Here is a 15,458-nt window from a genome sequence, read left to right on the forward strand (position 1 = left end):
AATTCAAGTTACCATCTAGAGTATTTTCTTTTAAATCTGAAGGACTCCCTTTGTGATTTTTGTAGGTCAGGTCTGCTGGTGATGAATTCGCTCAGTTTTTCTTTACCTGGGAATGCCTTAGCTTCTCTCTCAGTTTTGAAGGATAGTTCTGTCAGATACAGAATTCTTGGTTGAGAGTCTTTTTCTTTCAGCATCTTGAATATGTCATCCCACTAATTTTTGGCCTCTATGGCTTATAATGAGAAATCAGCTGTTAATCTTACTGAGGATTCTTTGTACTTGATGAGTCATTTTTCTCTTGCTGCTTTCAAGATTCTGTGTTTGTCTTTTGACAGTTGGACTATGATGTGTGTAGGCATAGATCTCCTTTAGTTTTTCCTACTTGGAGTTTTTTGAGCTTCTTGGATGTGTAGATTAATGTTTTTCATCAAATTTGGGAAATGTTTGGCCATTAATTCTTCAAATATTCTTTTCGTCCCTCTCTCTCTTTTCTTTCTGGGACTCCCATTACACATATGTTGAAATACTTAATGGTGTCCTACAGGTCTCTGGGACTATGTTCAGTTTTCTTAATTCTTTTTTCTTTCTGTTCCACAGGCTGGTAAATTTCAATTTATCAATCTTCAAGTTTGCTCTTTCTTTCCTCTCAGCTCAAATCTACTGTTGAGCCTGCTAGTGAATTTTTCATTTAAGTTACTCTACTTTTCAACTTCCTAATTTATATATTCTCTTATAATTTCTATCTCTCTTTACTGATATACTCTATTTTGTGAGACTTCATTGTCATACATTCAATTCTTTAGACATGGTTTGCTTTAGTTCTTTGAGTATACTTATAACAGCCGATTAAAATCTTTGCAGAATAAGTCCAACATCCGGGCCCCCTCAGGGACAGTTTCTATTGATTACTTTTTTTCCTCCTGTGTATGAGCCATACTTTCCTATTTCTTTGTGTGTCTCATACCTTTTTTTTTTGAAAATCAGACATTTTAGATAATATAATAAATGTGGCAATTCTGGATATCAGACTCCCCTCCCCCAACTCCTCAAGATTTGTTGTTGTTGCTGCTTTTTGTCATCACTGTGGTTGTTGCTATTTGCTTGTTTAGTGACTTTCCTGGACTAAACCTATAAAGTCTGTATTCCCTGTAGTGTGCAACCAATGATATCTCAATTAGCTTAGTGGTTAGCTAATGATTAATCTGAGATTTCTTTAAATGTTTTGAACCAGTAAGTCTCCCAACCTTTGCTGAGGGTTTCTGCATGTTTGTTGGGGCACACCTTCAACACTCAAGCAGTTTGAACTTCCTCCTTATCTTTTTTACTGCTTGCCTAGGGCTCAAGGTCAGTCAGAGGTGAGAGATTAGGGCCCTCTCAGGTCTTTCCTGAGCATGCACACAGCTCTGAATGTGTGCAGAGCCTTCTAATTCCCTAGGAATATGTCAGAGATTTTCAAAGCCCCTTATGGACATCTTATTCTCATATCTTCCTTTTAAGTTTTTGGCCAGGTTCTTATTTGCCCAAGTGGTATTGCTCCCTCAGCAGCTGCAATGTTAAATAATTGCCACTGATTGTTTTTGACAAAGGCGCTGGGGATACAGTTTTTCCTGCAGAGCAAGTTCTGAGCTCCAAGTCAGGTCAAATAACAACAATGCCCTGTGAACAGGGCTTTTCTACAGAGCCATGAGACAGGTCAAATAGGGACAACGCTCTGGGAATGGGACTTTTCGGCGGAGCTTGAAACAAGGTCTGTCCCGTCCAGTGGTTGCAAGGCTGTTAGCTTTTACAAGTACCATGTTTGCAAGACTGATAGTTTTTCAAGGTTACTGCAGACCTGAGCAGAGGGAGATGGGAGCAGTTCAAGTTACAATGCCACAAACCCTGCTTAATGCGATTCAGCAGTTTTTCTTGAATAAAGACTACATAGATTGCTGGAAGCCTTTGGCTAATTTCAAGAGTCCTGAAAAAGTTGATTTTGGCCACCTTTGCCAATGTTTTCATTGCTTTTATGGAGGTGTGGATTTACCCCCATCAGATTTTGAAGGCTTAGTATGAAGAAAGAACTCATATTGCTATAATACTTCTGATAAATTCCTTAGTCGATACCTGGCCTTAGGCACACAAAATTACTTGTGACTATAAGTTAAAGGCTCTATCAAAGTGAAAGAGTTTTTTATTTTCATTTAAATTTGGAAATCCCTGGAGCATCCCATAGGCTAGTTCCTCACCCACCAATTGTTTCATTTATAAAATCGGCATAATAGTAATTATTTTACAGGTCCTTGTTAGGCTAAAATACAATGTATGTGGAAGTGCCTAGAACATGTAATAAGCACTCAAGTAAGAATCAGTTTCCTTCCCCTTGACTACATGGAAACATTAAGAATATGTAGGGAATAACAAGATCAAAATATAAAAGTCAAAAATTCCAAGCACAGAATTACCTAAGGAGCCTAACAATTAGCTTTCCAAGAAGGGATTAAATTAGGACCAATACATCCTTTTTAAAAACCCAGAACACAATGCATTTTATGTGCAAAAATTAAGATAACATACAGTAAAGTACTCAGCAGAGTTTCTGGCACATGGAATATGCTCAATAAATGTTACATGACTGTGTTGTTCAATTTTAGAAAAATGCTCAATAAAAATTGGTAAAAGCAAGTTTTGATACTTAATGAGCCAAACTTCATCTAGGAAATTTACTCATGTAAAACACCTTCTTCTAAAACTATGCTGAATAAACAAGACTGCACACATTACATTTTTAAAAGAGTCAGCTTTATGCTTTCTTTTTTTAACTGTTTTCTTTTACATAAGAGATGACATAAGCCATGCTGGCTAAAAGAATGTTTTTACAAAAACAGAAAACATTCAGACAAATCAGAAGCAGGTACTCAGTCTTTTTGGCCATTACAGATTCAATAATTTCTTAAACTTTCTAATTATCTCAAGTCCTGCCACTCTAGTTTCTTATGTCTAACCAATTTCATAGAAGTTTTCTTATGGTTTCTGTGTTCTCTGTAAGGATACAATTTTATGTCCACTGGTCACCATTAACTCCAACAGCAAATCTTCCATCTGTTTACCATCCCGATCTAAATACTTCAACAAAAAGGAAATTGTGATTGCTACTTTCCTGACATTTGAACTTGAAAGAAAACATACCAGTGACAAAAAGACAACTGTGTCCAATGAATGTAATATAACAAATAATGGCTGATATATATCGTGCATTTACTATATACCAGGCAATGTCCTTTACCTAGGTTATATAATATAATCCTCATAACACCTCTATGAGGCAGGTACTATTTTAATTCCCACTTTTTTGGATGAGAAACTTGCCTAAGTTAAGAAACCTGTCCAAGGTCACAGAGCAATTCAACTATATAGAGAGCCAAGATTTAAACTCAGGCAACAAACGTTTCAAACTATGACACTTTAGAGAAACTTTTAATCTCAAATCCCATCCTTCTTAACTCAGAGAACACAAGCTGCAGCTCTGAAGCACAATAATGATCTTGGTATGACAGTTTTCCTATGACACAAATGTCTCCAACTCATCTGTCCCCCTCTTGTCCTGTCCTCCTCAGCCTTGAAGACCAGAGCGTCTTCTAATCAGCTGCCCCCACTCCAATCTAGCTAGTATGGCACACTGCCAGGGTGCAGCACAAGGAAGAGGAAGGAGGGGGAGCTGGGGAAAGCGAGAAAGAGAAAAAGGTGGGAACAAAAAATCCATAAAAGAAGGATGAAAGAAATTTGTTGTGGGTTATAATATCTAGTGATAAAAACAGATAAAGTTAAGTTTGACCAATGGCAAGGAAAGGAAACTGATCTTCCTATTAGAGAGTACAATATCCTATACATAGCTGCATATACTCCCCCACTTTAGATGACACTTTTTTTATTTACTTTTTTTTTTTTTTTTGGTGAGGAAGATTGTCCCTGAGCTAACATCTGTGCCAATCTTCCTCTATTTTTTTTTGTATATGGGACACCGCCACAGCATGGCTTGATGAGTGGTGTGTAGGTCCACGTCCGGGATCCAAACCTGCAAAACCCGGGCCACCAAAGCAGAGTGCACAAACCTAACCACTATGCCACAAGGCTGGCCCCATATCTATGAAATTTTAATGCTTAAGAATTAGAGTATACAGCATGTATCAATGCATAGACTTAACTATTCTGTAATTTGGAAAAGTTAGCCATGAAGTATTGTACAAGCCAAAATGGAACATTATTTTTCATCTACAGACTGCATAGTACGGGTTGTGGTACTGTTGATATGAAGTTATTTATCAACTAGTTTTTAAACTTGGCAGCTCTTTCTTATCCCTCTCTTGGTTAAGACAAGTTTCTTTATATCATTTAAAGCACAAAGACATAAGACAGGAGAGAGAGCCACCTTTTTGCCAAGTGTTCTTATGACTTGGAAGCAATGGACATTTGTTCATGTCTGCTTTTTGGCACATAGCAGATAAGCTCTGAGAAACACACACCCACTGTTACATGGAAAAGAAAGAACAGACATCAAAGCACCATTCACTTTATTTTTAGATGCCATATCAAGGCTATTCAGGTTTCTCAAGAAGATCCAACAGAAAAAAAAAAAAAAGATGAGATTATCACTCTCAAGCTCATGCAATACTGCATTCTAAACAGGTCCCATTCATTTTCTTTATACTTCAGCCATTAGAATATATTCAGACCCCCTGGTTCCGTTCCGTCTGATCGCCAGAGATACCTCCTTGGAAACACTTGCTAGGACACAAATACAGTGCATGCAAGACAAATCAGCATAATTTTCAACTTACTTGCCACTTCCAGGAATGCTACGTTCAGTAATAACTATATGCCTTCCCTTCCCAAGATGTTAGCACTGCCACCAAAAGGTCTGGGTCATTTTACTGGCTTTGAAGCGCTCAGCATCCTCAAACACTACAGGAGGCAAACCAAGAAAGCTGGAGAAAGGCATGCACTATAAAAGTAATTTCCAAGTAATGGATTCCTCTAATATATTTTTATTTTGAAGCTTTCAAAAAAAATAAAACCTGGCCTTCACCAAGACCATAGAAGATAAAATCTCCATTCTTTTATGGCTGTCCCTATCAACACCATATTTCTGGAATAGCCTGTGCATGAAGAAGAAACTGATGAAAAAGTTCAGGTTTTCAGCCAATTCAAAGCCACAAAGACCAGCAACATATAGAGATGGAGCTAAGGCCTTGAAATATCTGGGAAGCAGGAAAATTCTGGAAAGACAGGACAGACCTGACTGGGATGTCCAATAACCACTGGGGCTGGCTCAAGGAAAGGAGGTGTGCCTGGTCCTTGATCATCAAACTGACAACAGAGGGAAGCCCAGCCCTCCTGGTCCTCCCACCTCTCCCATGGCAGGGAGTACCACCATCCCGCCAGCACACAGCAGGGGTCCTGGAGCACTGGGGAGAGCCAGCACTCTTGGCCACTTAGTTCCTATTGAGTGTTGGACAGATTATTTGATTTCTCTGAGTCTTGTAAAATGAAGATAATAAAGCTTGCCATGACTACTTCCCAAGGTCACTGTGAAGGTCAAATACAATAACATACATCACAGTGTATTGTAAAGGTATAAGAGCTAGAAGATATAGCCTAGGAGATGGGCTTCCTAAAACTATATAAACACTGGGTAAATGAAGGAGAGTATAAGTTACACCCAAAATCCAATTCTCCATACAAATAAGCCTCAGCCATACCTATGTGCCATCCAGTCAGAGACCACCAATAACTGAGAAACTCCAAATGCTCGACTGAGACAGGCCGGGTCACACGTGGCTCAGGCTGGCCAGAGGTCAGTCACACCGGTAAGTGATGGCAGTGGCTAGCTCTTGTGCTGTCTATCCTGCACCCTCTCCTTTTTTGGGAAAAGCACTCCCTACACACTAGTACCCCTTTATCCTCCCCCTCTCCTACCCTGTGCTTGTAGCGGAGCCTGCCCCTCGCTGGCTACAGCTAATAGGAAGTGCAGGGTGGGATTACACATGATCACTGTGGGGCCAGTCAGAAGGCTGGCTTAAAAAGTTTCAAACTAGAACTAAAAGAAGAGGGGCAGCTTCTCCCAGCAGACACCAGGAGATGTGAGGCTTGGGTGCTGTGTGCAGCCTGTTTTCCACTAAGTAGAGGAAGCTGGTTTGAGAAGAGGAAGTTAAGTTCTGCTCAGAGAGGCACAAACTCTGGACCTACTGGTGCTGCAACGCACTAGCTCCAGAAGTCCTTATGCTCTCCACCACCCCCACACCCCTGCCCCCAACACACATCTGGCCTTCTTAGGAATCTGTGAACCTGCTAACGAACTCCTAAAGAAGTTTAAGTCAGGTTCTATAACACACAGTCAGGATGCATTGGCCCCACATTAAAGAAATCGTAATTTTCATACTAAGGTAGAGTCATGGTCTGTTCAAACTGGCATCCTATTTATGGCAAGCACACCAAAGGATGTTTGTAGGAAGTCATAGTTGTCCTCAAAAATTCAACCTCAAATGGCTTTCAAAACATCCTCGCTTGCTATCCTGTTCATTATGGTTCCGTGAATTTATCTTCATCTCTGTTGCCTCTATTTGTGTTTTCAGTCTTTGTCCACTCTTAAAGATAATCCATCCCAAATATGTACTGTCTACCCTGCGAAGCAGTACTTCGTATTTGGTATATTTCTTACAATATAAATAAACTCATAATAAGCCTCTGCAATGCTCAGTGTGACCTACAAATTCTCTTCCTCAGGTTTGTTCATGTCACTGTGTGAGCTTCTGTCTTTATCAAAATTAAGAGAAAAATCTCAGCCTTCTAGCTCTCCATTAAATTAATTTAACCATCTTTCTCTCATTTTAGTAGAAGTATAGTGAGCAGAACCATATAGAAATTTTGTGTAACCCCAATGTCCACGAGTGTTTTGGTGAGTGTTACAGCAAATAAGCAGTAAGAGTAAATAAGGAAATAAAGGCAGAAGTGGAAAAAAAATTAAGAAAACTGGAATTCACTTTATGATACATACAACATAAAAAGACTGGAAAGAAATATTTCCATTTTTGAGCGGCAGGATAATAAATTATTTTCTTCTTTATATTTTTCTGCATTACAAAAATTTCTATACTGAGTATATGCTAATATTCTAATACAAAAAGTTATTAAAAAAAAAACACTGGGAGAAAAATGTGTAAATGAAGAGTTAAATGGTCAAACTGAGATTAAAAGAGCAACTGATCACGGCAGAGAGCCTCACCCAGTGTTGTAGGGACTTGAAGCCATCACCGGGAAACCAGCTCTGGCTACAGAGACCTCAGCCAGCCTGGATTCCTGCTGTTTCAGAGGAAGATAATAAACAGGCCTCAGAGCGTGCATATCAGACCCTTTCACCAGCTAGCCCATTCCACTTGAGCAAACAGTCATACCTAGAATAGAAAGTCACTTTCGAAGATATTTTTAAAGCAAATATAAAGGACCTCTGAACAAAAAGGCTGGAAGTCCTAAGTTGCATGCTCTGCTTGCAGAGGCACTGAAAAGGTTGTTGGGCTCTGAAGCTTAAAGCCAAGGTGCCCACCACTGAGAAGGGAACGGTGGCCACTCAGGGAGAACATGCCTGGAGTCTCCCCAGCGACTGGCATGTGTTGGGTGTTTGACACATATTTACATAAAAATGATAGTGAACTGAATAACCACGACAAAATGTGTAGGTGTTCAAAGAGGTACCACTAACTTGCACACTAACAGGAGGAGAGACTCAGAGGGAAGTCTTCCTGGAGGAGGTGACACTTGCACTGGGTTTAAAGGATAAGCAGGCATTTGCCAGGCAAAGAACACGGAGAGGAGCGGGCAGGGTCCAGGCAGACACAAAGTCATGGGTGTTCAAAGAAAGAGAAGTTGTGTAATCCCAATATCCCTAAGTATTTTACAGTAAATAAACAGTAAGAGTAAATAGTGAAATAAAGGCAGAAACAGAAAAATGAGAAAAAATTTAAGAACACTGGAATTCATTTTGTGATACATACAAATGGCTTAGCTTTGTGGAAACTAAAGTCGAACTGAGCCTTGAAGAAAGGGTAGGATTTGGAGAGAAGTGGAAAAGGAGGAAAAATGACAGCATAAGCAAAAAAAACAAAAACAAAAACAAAAACTGCAGGAAGAAACATAATGTGAGACATTTACTCTTTCAATAAATGTTTATTGAAAGCCTACTCTGTCCCAGCCCAGGGGCAAGGAGCTTGGGGTACGAGAGAGAGCTTAACGCGTCACTGAACGAACAGACAGCAACCCCGGGAGACTGGTACTGTTCTCCCCACTGCAGAGATGAGGAAATTGAGGCTTTACAATGAGGACCTAATTTGTCCAAGGACACAGAGCTAATAAATAGCATAAATCCAGTTTTAGGTGTGTTTTATTACAGTGTCCTTAGAGAACATTGATGAGTTCTTTTCTTCACATCATGGTTAAAACTCAGAGGATATGGGGAAAACCCACACTGCCCCGATTCCGCTATTCAAATAAAAAATTATAAACATTGCTTACTTTCCTTTCATGAATTTTTTTCTGCCCTAGAGGATAAATATGTGAGAGTCATGAATTCTCACTTATAAACGTCCCAGGTCTTTGGGAACAATTACTAGCAGGACAAGATCAGGCTCCGGAAACAGCCTGATAACACCAACTGGCAAATGATTAAGTCTGTCCACTTCAGAAGGTGCTCTGAGAGCAAGAGGAGCAGATCTAGGCCACCGGGGAAAGGTCAGTCGGGTTCCCACCAAAAAATGTTTCATAAAGATAAAGTCAGACTCAGGATTCGTGTGGAAAATGTTAAACATGCTCTGTGCTGGAAAACTCAGCGACTCCCACGCTGCTGACGGCCTGCAGGGGACCCTTCAGTAAACGACCAACCTTCCACGAAGCTGAGCCTCATTATTCAGAGGTTGTCGAAACTCAGCCTTTGAATTGGCCAGGTTTCCTATCATTGGCCAAGGTAAGTGCAGGTTCTTCTCATGTGAACAAACTCTTCCGAAAGCAAGGAAGCTTTCGGCGCACAAGGTATATTTCTAAACAAAAACTTACCTACATGCAAACAGTGTTGACAAAGAACAAAAAACCTGCTTAAATTTTTCTTCTAAGATTAACCATGCGCCCTTAGGTAAAGGAGGAAACAAGTTTTTTTTTTTTTTTTTTAGGGTAATTGAAAAGTTATTTAGGTCTACAGTAATTCTTCCTTTGCCACATATTTTAAACTTTTAGTTTTTTTTCAAACAAGAGGTGTTTCTTGGGGGTTTATTAAAAAGCGACCAGACTCTAATCAGAAATAACATTAATATAAATTTACTCCATCATTAAATAGGAAAATCAGTTTTTCCTTTTAAATTTGATTTCTTTTTTAATTCTTTAATTAGAACACAGTTCTAAAGCTTGCATTCATACAATGCTTTCAAACCTATTTTTGTATTCCATTTGGAGACACGAATCTCATACTATTATTTGTGATGACCATGGTGCCTCACGTGAAAGGCTAATTACTATGTTTGGAATATCTAAGATAGGCAGGCAGGCCTGGGATTCTTATTTCCCAGAAAGCAACCCATCCTCTATTCCTCAAAACAGGCATTATTTATGCTGGCTGTGGAGAAATAAATAACAAATACAACTCTTCCTAAAATACTTTTTTACACGTATTTTCAGGAAATAAAGGTGAATAACTTTATTGCAAAACTCGTCTACAGTTGAAGATGCGATCTGAAGTCCAGTTTGATCTGAGGGCTTTTTAATCAGGCGGCTGATTGAGGGATGTTTTCAGCCTAAGTGGACCCAAATGAGTTTTAACGGACCTGAGATCATTTCTGTCCTTTTTTTTCCTCACACAACATTAGGGTTTCCCAATGTTTTAACATTTCCTTGGAGATAGCTAAGGAGCAGGCTTCAGCCACAACAGCAGTCAGCACAGTCTTCTGTCCTACACTCAGTGACTCTGTTCCCAGTTGGCCTTTCACATTAGGGTCCACTCCAACTTGGTAGAACTGACAAGTACACAAAACTTGGGCTGGAGAAAAATATTAAAAATATGACTTAAACATTTACTTTTAGGGAAGCAAAGAGGGATGGAAACTTCTACCATATTCCAAAAAGTAGAGATGTTAATGGTCTTTTACAGCAAATAAAACTGCAAATAGGCTAGTCTTCCCAAGCCATTTTGGAGAAAAATTTAGGACCATCCCAAACTATAAGAAATGCTTCCCGGGCTGGCCCGGTGGCGCAAGCGGTTGGGTGCGCGCGCTCCGCTGCGGCGGCCCGGGGTTCGCTGGCCCGATCCCCGGCGCGCACCGACGCACTGCTTTGGCAAGCCATGCTGTGGCGCCGTCCCATATAAAGTGGAGGAGGATGGGCATGGATGTTAGCCCAGGGCCGTCTTCCTCGGCAAAAAAAGAGGAGGATTGGCGGATGTTAGCACAGGGCTGATCTCCTCACAAAAAAAAAAAAAAAAAAGAAATGCTTCCCTTGCGGACATGGAGGCAGTTCTGTCTCCACCGGCCAATGAAAATCAAGGCCCTTCCACAGGGCCTTGTGGGCCCTTGTGGGCCTTGTGGACACAAGTGTCCCTTCCAAGTTCCAGCTTTTGTTCTTTGGGGGTATCCGACTTCTCCAGACATTGAAAACGAGAGATCTAAATAGTACTTTTTAATACATCCTTCAAGATATAATGCTATGGTAGGCAACTCGATAAATAACACAAATTAAATGTTGGAAAAAAAGTGTCATCCCAAGGCTCAGTGGTTCTGCTTTTGTCTCATGGATAAATCTCTAAAGTTCTGTTGGCCTGTTGGTTAACGTGCTCACTTTTCAGTATACAGAGTAAGCTCTTCAGATCCCAGAAGTTTCCTAAAACTGAGTACAGACTGCTTCCACCAAATAGTTTTGAAAAATACAATATAATCTTTGTTTTCTTTATTAACAGCCCAACTTCACTGTAGCTATGGTACTCAGCCGAGGGTATAGTCTCCTCTCAAATGTATAACTTACTGGGGCTCATTTCCCACCTGCTAGAAAAACAATAAATACGTCTGTGAAGATGGGCCTCATACCTGTGCTGACATGCACTCCTCTGACCAGGTAAATTCTGTCTCACCACAAAGAGAGCTAAACCTGAGGCTGGCCATTCCCATCTCCCAATTCAGCTCCCAAGGGCTGGTCTCACTGCAGTGGTTCCTAGTGGTGTCCCCAGACCAGCATCACCTGGGAACTTGTTAGAAACGCACATTCTCAGGCCCCACCCCAGACCCACTGAATCAGAAACTCCAGGGGTGGGGCCCAGTTCCAAAGCTGACCAAGGCCCTCAAGTTTAAGAAGCACTATTGCACGGCAGTAATTATTAAACCACCAGTGTTTGTACCCTCAGAGCCTGCAGGTGGCACTAAAGGCTGGCGAGAAGAATTACAGGAGCCGGAAGCTCAAGTTCTAAGTGTTACAGACTCGGCCTGCCTGACCACACAGTTCTATCAGTCCTTTCATAGCTGGCTCTGTGTCCTCCAATGAGTTCAAAGGTCAGAGTACATCTCAGCTTTGAACAGGAACCCAACTGAAATTCTTCTCACAGCCGAGCAGCAGACATAATAAACCTACAACTGATTGCAGGGATGCAATCAATATTTAATTATTTTGAAGGTTTTTGTGTTTAATATGATGAGGATACAAACACACTTAAAGAAGGAAAATATCAACACTGATTAAACAGAACAAAATAAGAAACTCAAATTGTCCCTAGCCATTGTACGTATCTGAATAATAATAATAATGCATTTGATTCTGAAAGAATAATGAGCTTTCCTACCTTTAAAATCTCATTGACTTGATGTGACAAATGTAAGATGATTTTTCTAATGTAAAGTATGTACACAGGTAGTCCGATGCTAGATTCTGTCAAACCATGAAGTCTGCATTAACTGTTTCACTATACATACATCTCCGGTGAGGATGTGGAGCAACAGGAACTCTCACACTGCTGGTGGAAGTAAGTCGGTGCAACCACTTTGGAAAACCGTTTAGCAGCATCTACTAATGCCTAACACAGAAGTACCTAGGACTAGCAAGTCCACTCCCGGGTACACACCCCAGAGAAATGAGTGCCTCAGTCTACCAGGAGCCTCGTAAAAGAACGTTCTTAGAAGTGTAATTCATAACTGTTACAAACGGGAAACAATCCAAACGTCCATCCACAGCAGAGGACGTAAATATTATGGATGTTCATACAATAAGATATACACAGCAATGACAACGCAAACCAACCAACAAACCAGACTACTGCTACACACAATATGGATGACTTTCACAGATATAATGCTGAGTGAAAGAAGCCGGACACAAAGGTACACACTTATCCAAACAGCAAAAGGAATCTCTGGTGACAGAGGTCAGCAGAGAGGTGACTGGGGCTCTCTAGCAGCAGGCATGAGGAGCTTGCTGAAAAAGTTCTACATCTCGACCTGGGGGGTGGTTACAGGGGTGTAAACATAGGGAAAGTTCATTGAGTTGCACACTTAAACCTGTACACATTACTGTATGTATGTTATACCTCTTTATAAAGGGAGAAAAAGTTAAACATACACACACAAAAATTCTTGACAGACTGTCATGTAACAAATTTCAATATACACCACAAAAATCTAGATTACTGGGCAACTATACCATCACCAGAACATAATTTACTGTAAAAATACTGCATTAGCTGAGCTAAATCTCAAAATTAAATACAGCACACAACAAATTTTATTTCCAAGGTTATGCTATCATATGAATGTATCATCCTATAAAACGGCCAAACCTGTCTGGCTTTCACTCCCTAGTCCCAAGCTCCTTTTATTCTGCTACTTAACGGGGCTCACCATGTGGCAACTGACTGTCCATCATCCCAAGCCCCTGCCGCCCCCGACGGCCGGCCATCCTGCAGCGGGAGGCCAAAAGGCCTGGCTCCTGCACTCCCGGCATTACCTACCCGCCTGAATAGCTGTGAACCACCCTTGGCCTAACCCCTACCACCATCCGCCTTCCCTCCTGCCTCGGATCCAAGGCCTGTCCCAGGGCAGGGGGCCTGTTAAGACACTGCACCGTCTCCGAGGAGACCATTCCAGGCCTCCTGGGTCCTACGTTCCGATCCAGGAGGAACCCAGACGCTGGGCCAGCTGCCAAGTGGGGTAATACCAAATCACACCCCAGGGGCAGACATCTCTGGGCCCCACAACACGCCCCGAGGACTCTGAACGTGCTCTCTGCAGGCCTAGGCCGCTCCCTCCAGCCCATCGGACCCACAAAAAATGCGAGCCAGAGCGGGGGAAATACGTTGCGTCCATTCTTGCGCTGCCAGCTTCGGGTTTTGAAAACCGTCGCTGACTGGCACGTTTGACTAAGATGTGGAGCAAGGCGTTCCGGGAGAGAATCCGGTCCCGCACCGGGGGCCGAGGGGCGCGCAGAGCACGTGCCTGCTGCGCCCCGGCTCCGCGCGGGCAGCAGACCTGCTGCGGGGCGCGCGCGGGGGGGGGCCGCAGGTGGGAGCCGGCGCGGGCGCCGCCCCCGCAGGCCGCTCGGCGCGTTCTCGGGCCGGGCCGGGCCGCGCCGGGCGGGAGGCCGGGCCTGGGGCGCCGCCGCCCCGGGGCGGGCGTGTTTACCTGGAAGCAGGAACACGTGCTGCCGGGCGCGAGCCCCGTCCGCGCAGTCCCCGCTCCCGGCCATGCCGCCCGTCTGCCCTTCGGCGTCTGCAGGGCCGGCAGCCGCAGGCCTCAGCCCCAGGAGCGCGGGCCTGGCTGCAGCCCGGCGGAAAATGGCGGGAGAAGGGTCTATTCCGGGTCGCGCGGCGCGCGGAGGGACTGGCAAAGCACCGGGGGCGGCCCGCGGGACGAATTTCGTTTCGTTTCCGGAGCCAGCCAGCTGCTCGTGTTTTTAAATTTAGCGCCAGGCCGAGGCAAGCCGAGTCCTGGCGCGTCGCCCGCCGGCACGGGCAAGGGTCGCGGCCTCTCCCCTCCGCTGCTCGGCCAGTGGTAGGTGCTCACCGAGGGCGCGGAATGACGCGGCGCGCGGGGCGGCGACCCTGGGACAGGGCGGCGGGTGGGGGCGCCTGGTCACTGCACCCGGCGGCCCTCTTCGTGAGGTGGTGGCGCGGCCGAGGGACTCCCAAGTGGGAGAGCGGGGTGAGGCCGGGTCCCCGGAGAGTGGGGCCCCAGGACGGATGACGGCTGCCACGCCGGAGTGCTGGACTGCTCGCACACATCTAGCAGAGTGGAAAAGCCTGGAGCAAGTCCATCCTAAGGACAACAACTGTCATATCCAAATCCTAATGTCACTGGTGGTTGTCAGTGTATCTTGATTGTCAGTTGCCCTCTGCGTTGGAATTAATGTCAGAATATTGTGTGCTTTGTGATTCGTAACGCATTAAGCAGTCCTCAGATTGGGCTTAGACCTCATCACTAAAAAGAGGTGCATAATTTGAGGCTCAAAATATGAATTTGTTGTTTTGGAAGACTCTTTGAAATGAGTTAAAAAAATAAGACATTTTAAAAGTGATGTTTAAAAAGTTAGGGTCATGAAATTTGGGGATTTAAACTTTTAAAAGTAAAATTCTAATTGAAAAAGTGATGTTTGGTACATGGCTTTAAAAGAAGATAAATATTTCTCTCATACTTTAAAAAAAAGTATATCTTCCTCCTATCCCAGATGCCCAATTATAGAAGAATAGTATACGTAACTCTTAATGCACTTTGCTTTTCTTGTTAATCTTGAAGATAGTTAAAATTCGGCAGCATTAGATCTATCTCAGCCTTCTGAAAAAAATTTTAGTGTCAATCCTCTTTCTCGTAGGGGGAGAGAAATTCAGCTGAAGTTGACTGCAGGATACACCTGGTGGAGAGGAAGCCTTTCTGGCAGGAGGGGTACCGGGATGCCAGCTCTGGCGAAGGCAGCGGGTTGGTATTGCTTTGATCTCTTCCCTCCCCCAAGATTATACTGTGGGAAAAGCAGTGGGTGTAGGCCAAATCCCCAGCACACAGTAATCCTTACTAACAGTCACAAAAGAAACGTTACCCACAGTTCCCTTGCTCCGACATGCAGAGCTGTTTTCATTTTTCTCTGATCCCTTCCAGCTATTGGCTGTATGAGTCTATATTTTTATGTTGTTGTTTTCACAGTGTAAAGACAGTTTTGTTTGCTTTTCTCCCATAATGTTGTCATAAACGTGTTTCCCGTGGCATCCTGAGCTGTGTTGTTAATGGAGATATTATTTCACACTGCTCATGTACCAAGGTTACTTAACCATTCCCTAGTGTGTGATATTTAGGTTATTTCAAACTGTTATTATAAATAACGCTACAGTATGTACTATATATGGACTGTGCAGCAGTTCAAAGCAATAAACTAGATGTACACATAATGAACTAGATGTACACATAATGAGCTAGATGTGC

At 42.9% G+C, this 15,458-nt stretch overlaps 2 protein-coding genes across 5 annotated transcripts in view; one reads left to right on the forward strand and one right to left on the reverse strand.

Moving 5' to 3' along the window:
* RNASEH2B (ribonuclease H2 subunit B) overlaps positions 1 to 13,756 on the reverse strand; it is a 75,583-nt gene extending 61,827 nt beyond the window's left edge. For both annotated transcript variants that reach the window (XM_058548116.1, XM_058548114.1), the window contains exon 1: positions 13,671 to 13,756. In XM_058548116.1, coding sequence (XP_058404099.1) covers positions 13,671 to 13,734 — 64 coding nt within the window. In that variant the 5' untranslated portion in view covers positions 13,735 to 13,756. The remainder of the gene's footprint in view (positions 1 to 13,670) is intronic.
* A 201-nt stretch (positions 13,757 to 13,957) lies between these two features.
* DLEU7 (deleted in lymphocytic leukemia 7) overlaps positions 13,958 to 15,458 on the forward strand; it is an 81,564-nt gene continuing 80,063 nt past the window's right edge. For all 3 annotated transcript variants that reach the window (XR_009221178.1, XR_009221177.1, XR_009221176.1), the window contains exons 1-2: positions 13,958 to 14,039; positions 14,857 to 14,960. The gene's annotated coding sequence lies outside the window, so the exon portion shown is untranslated. The remainder of the gene's footprint in view (positions 14,040 to 14,856; positions 14,961 to 15,458) is intronic.

The sequence above is a fragment of the Diceros bicornis genome, chromosome 9 (assembly GCF_020826845.1).
Source record: "Diceros bicornis minor isolate mBicDic1 chromosome 9, mDicBic1.mat.cur, whole genome shotgun sequence".
In the NCBI taxonomy this organism is placed as follows: domain Eukaryota; kingdom Metazoa; phylum Chordata; class Mammalia; order Perissodactyla; family Rhinocerotidae; genus Diceros; species Diceros bicornis.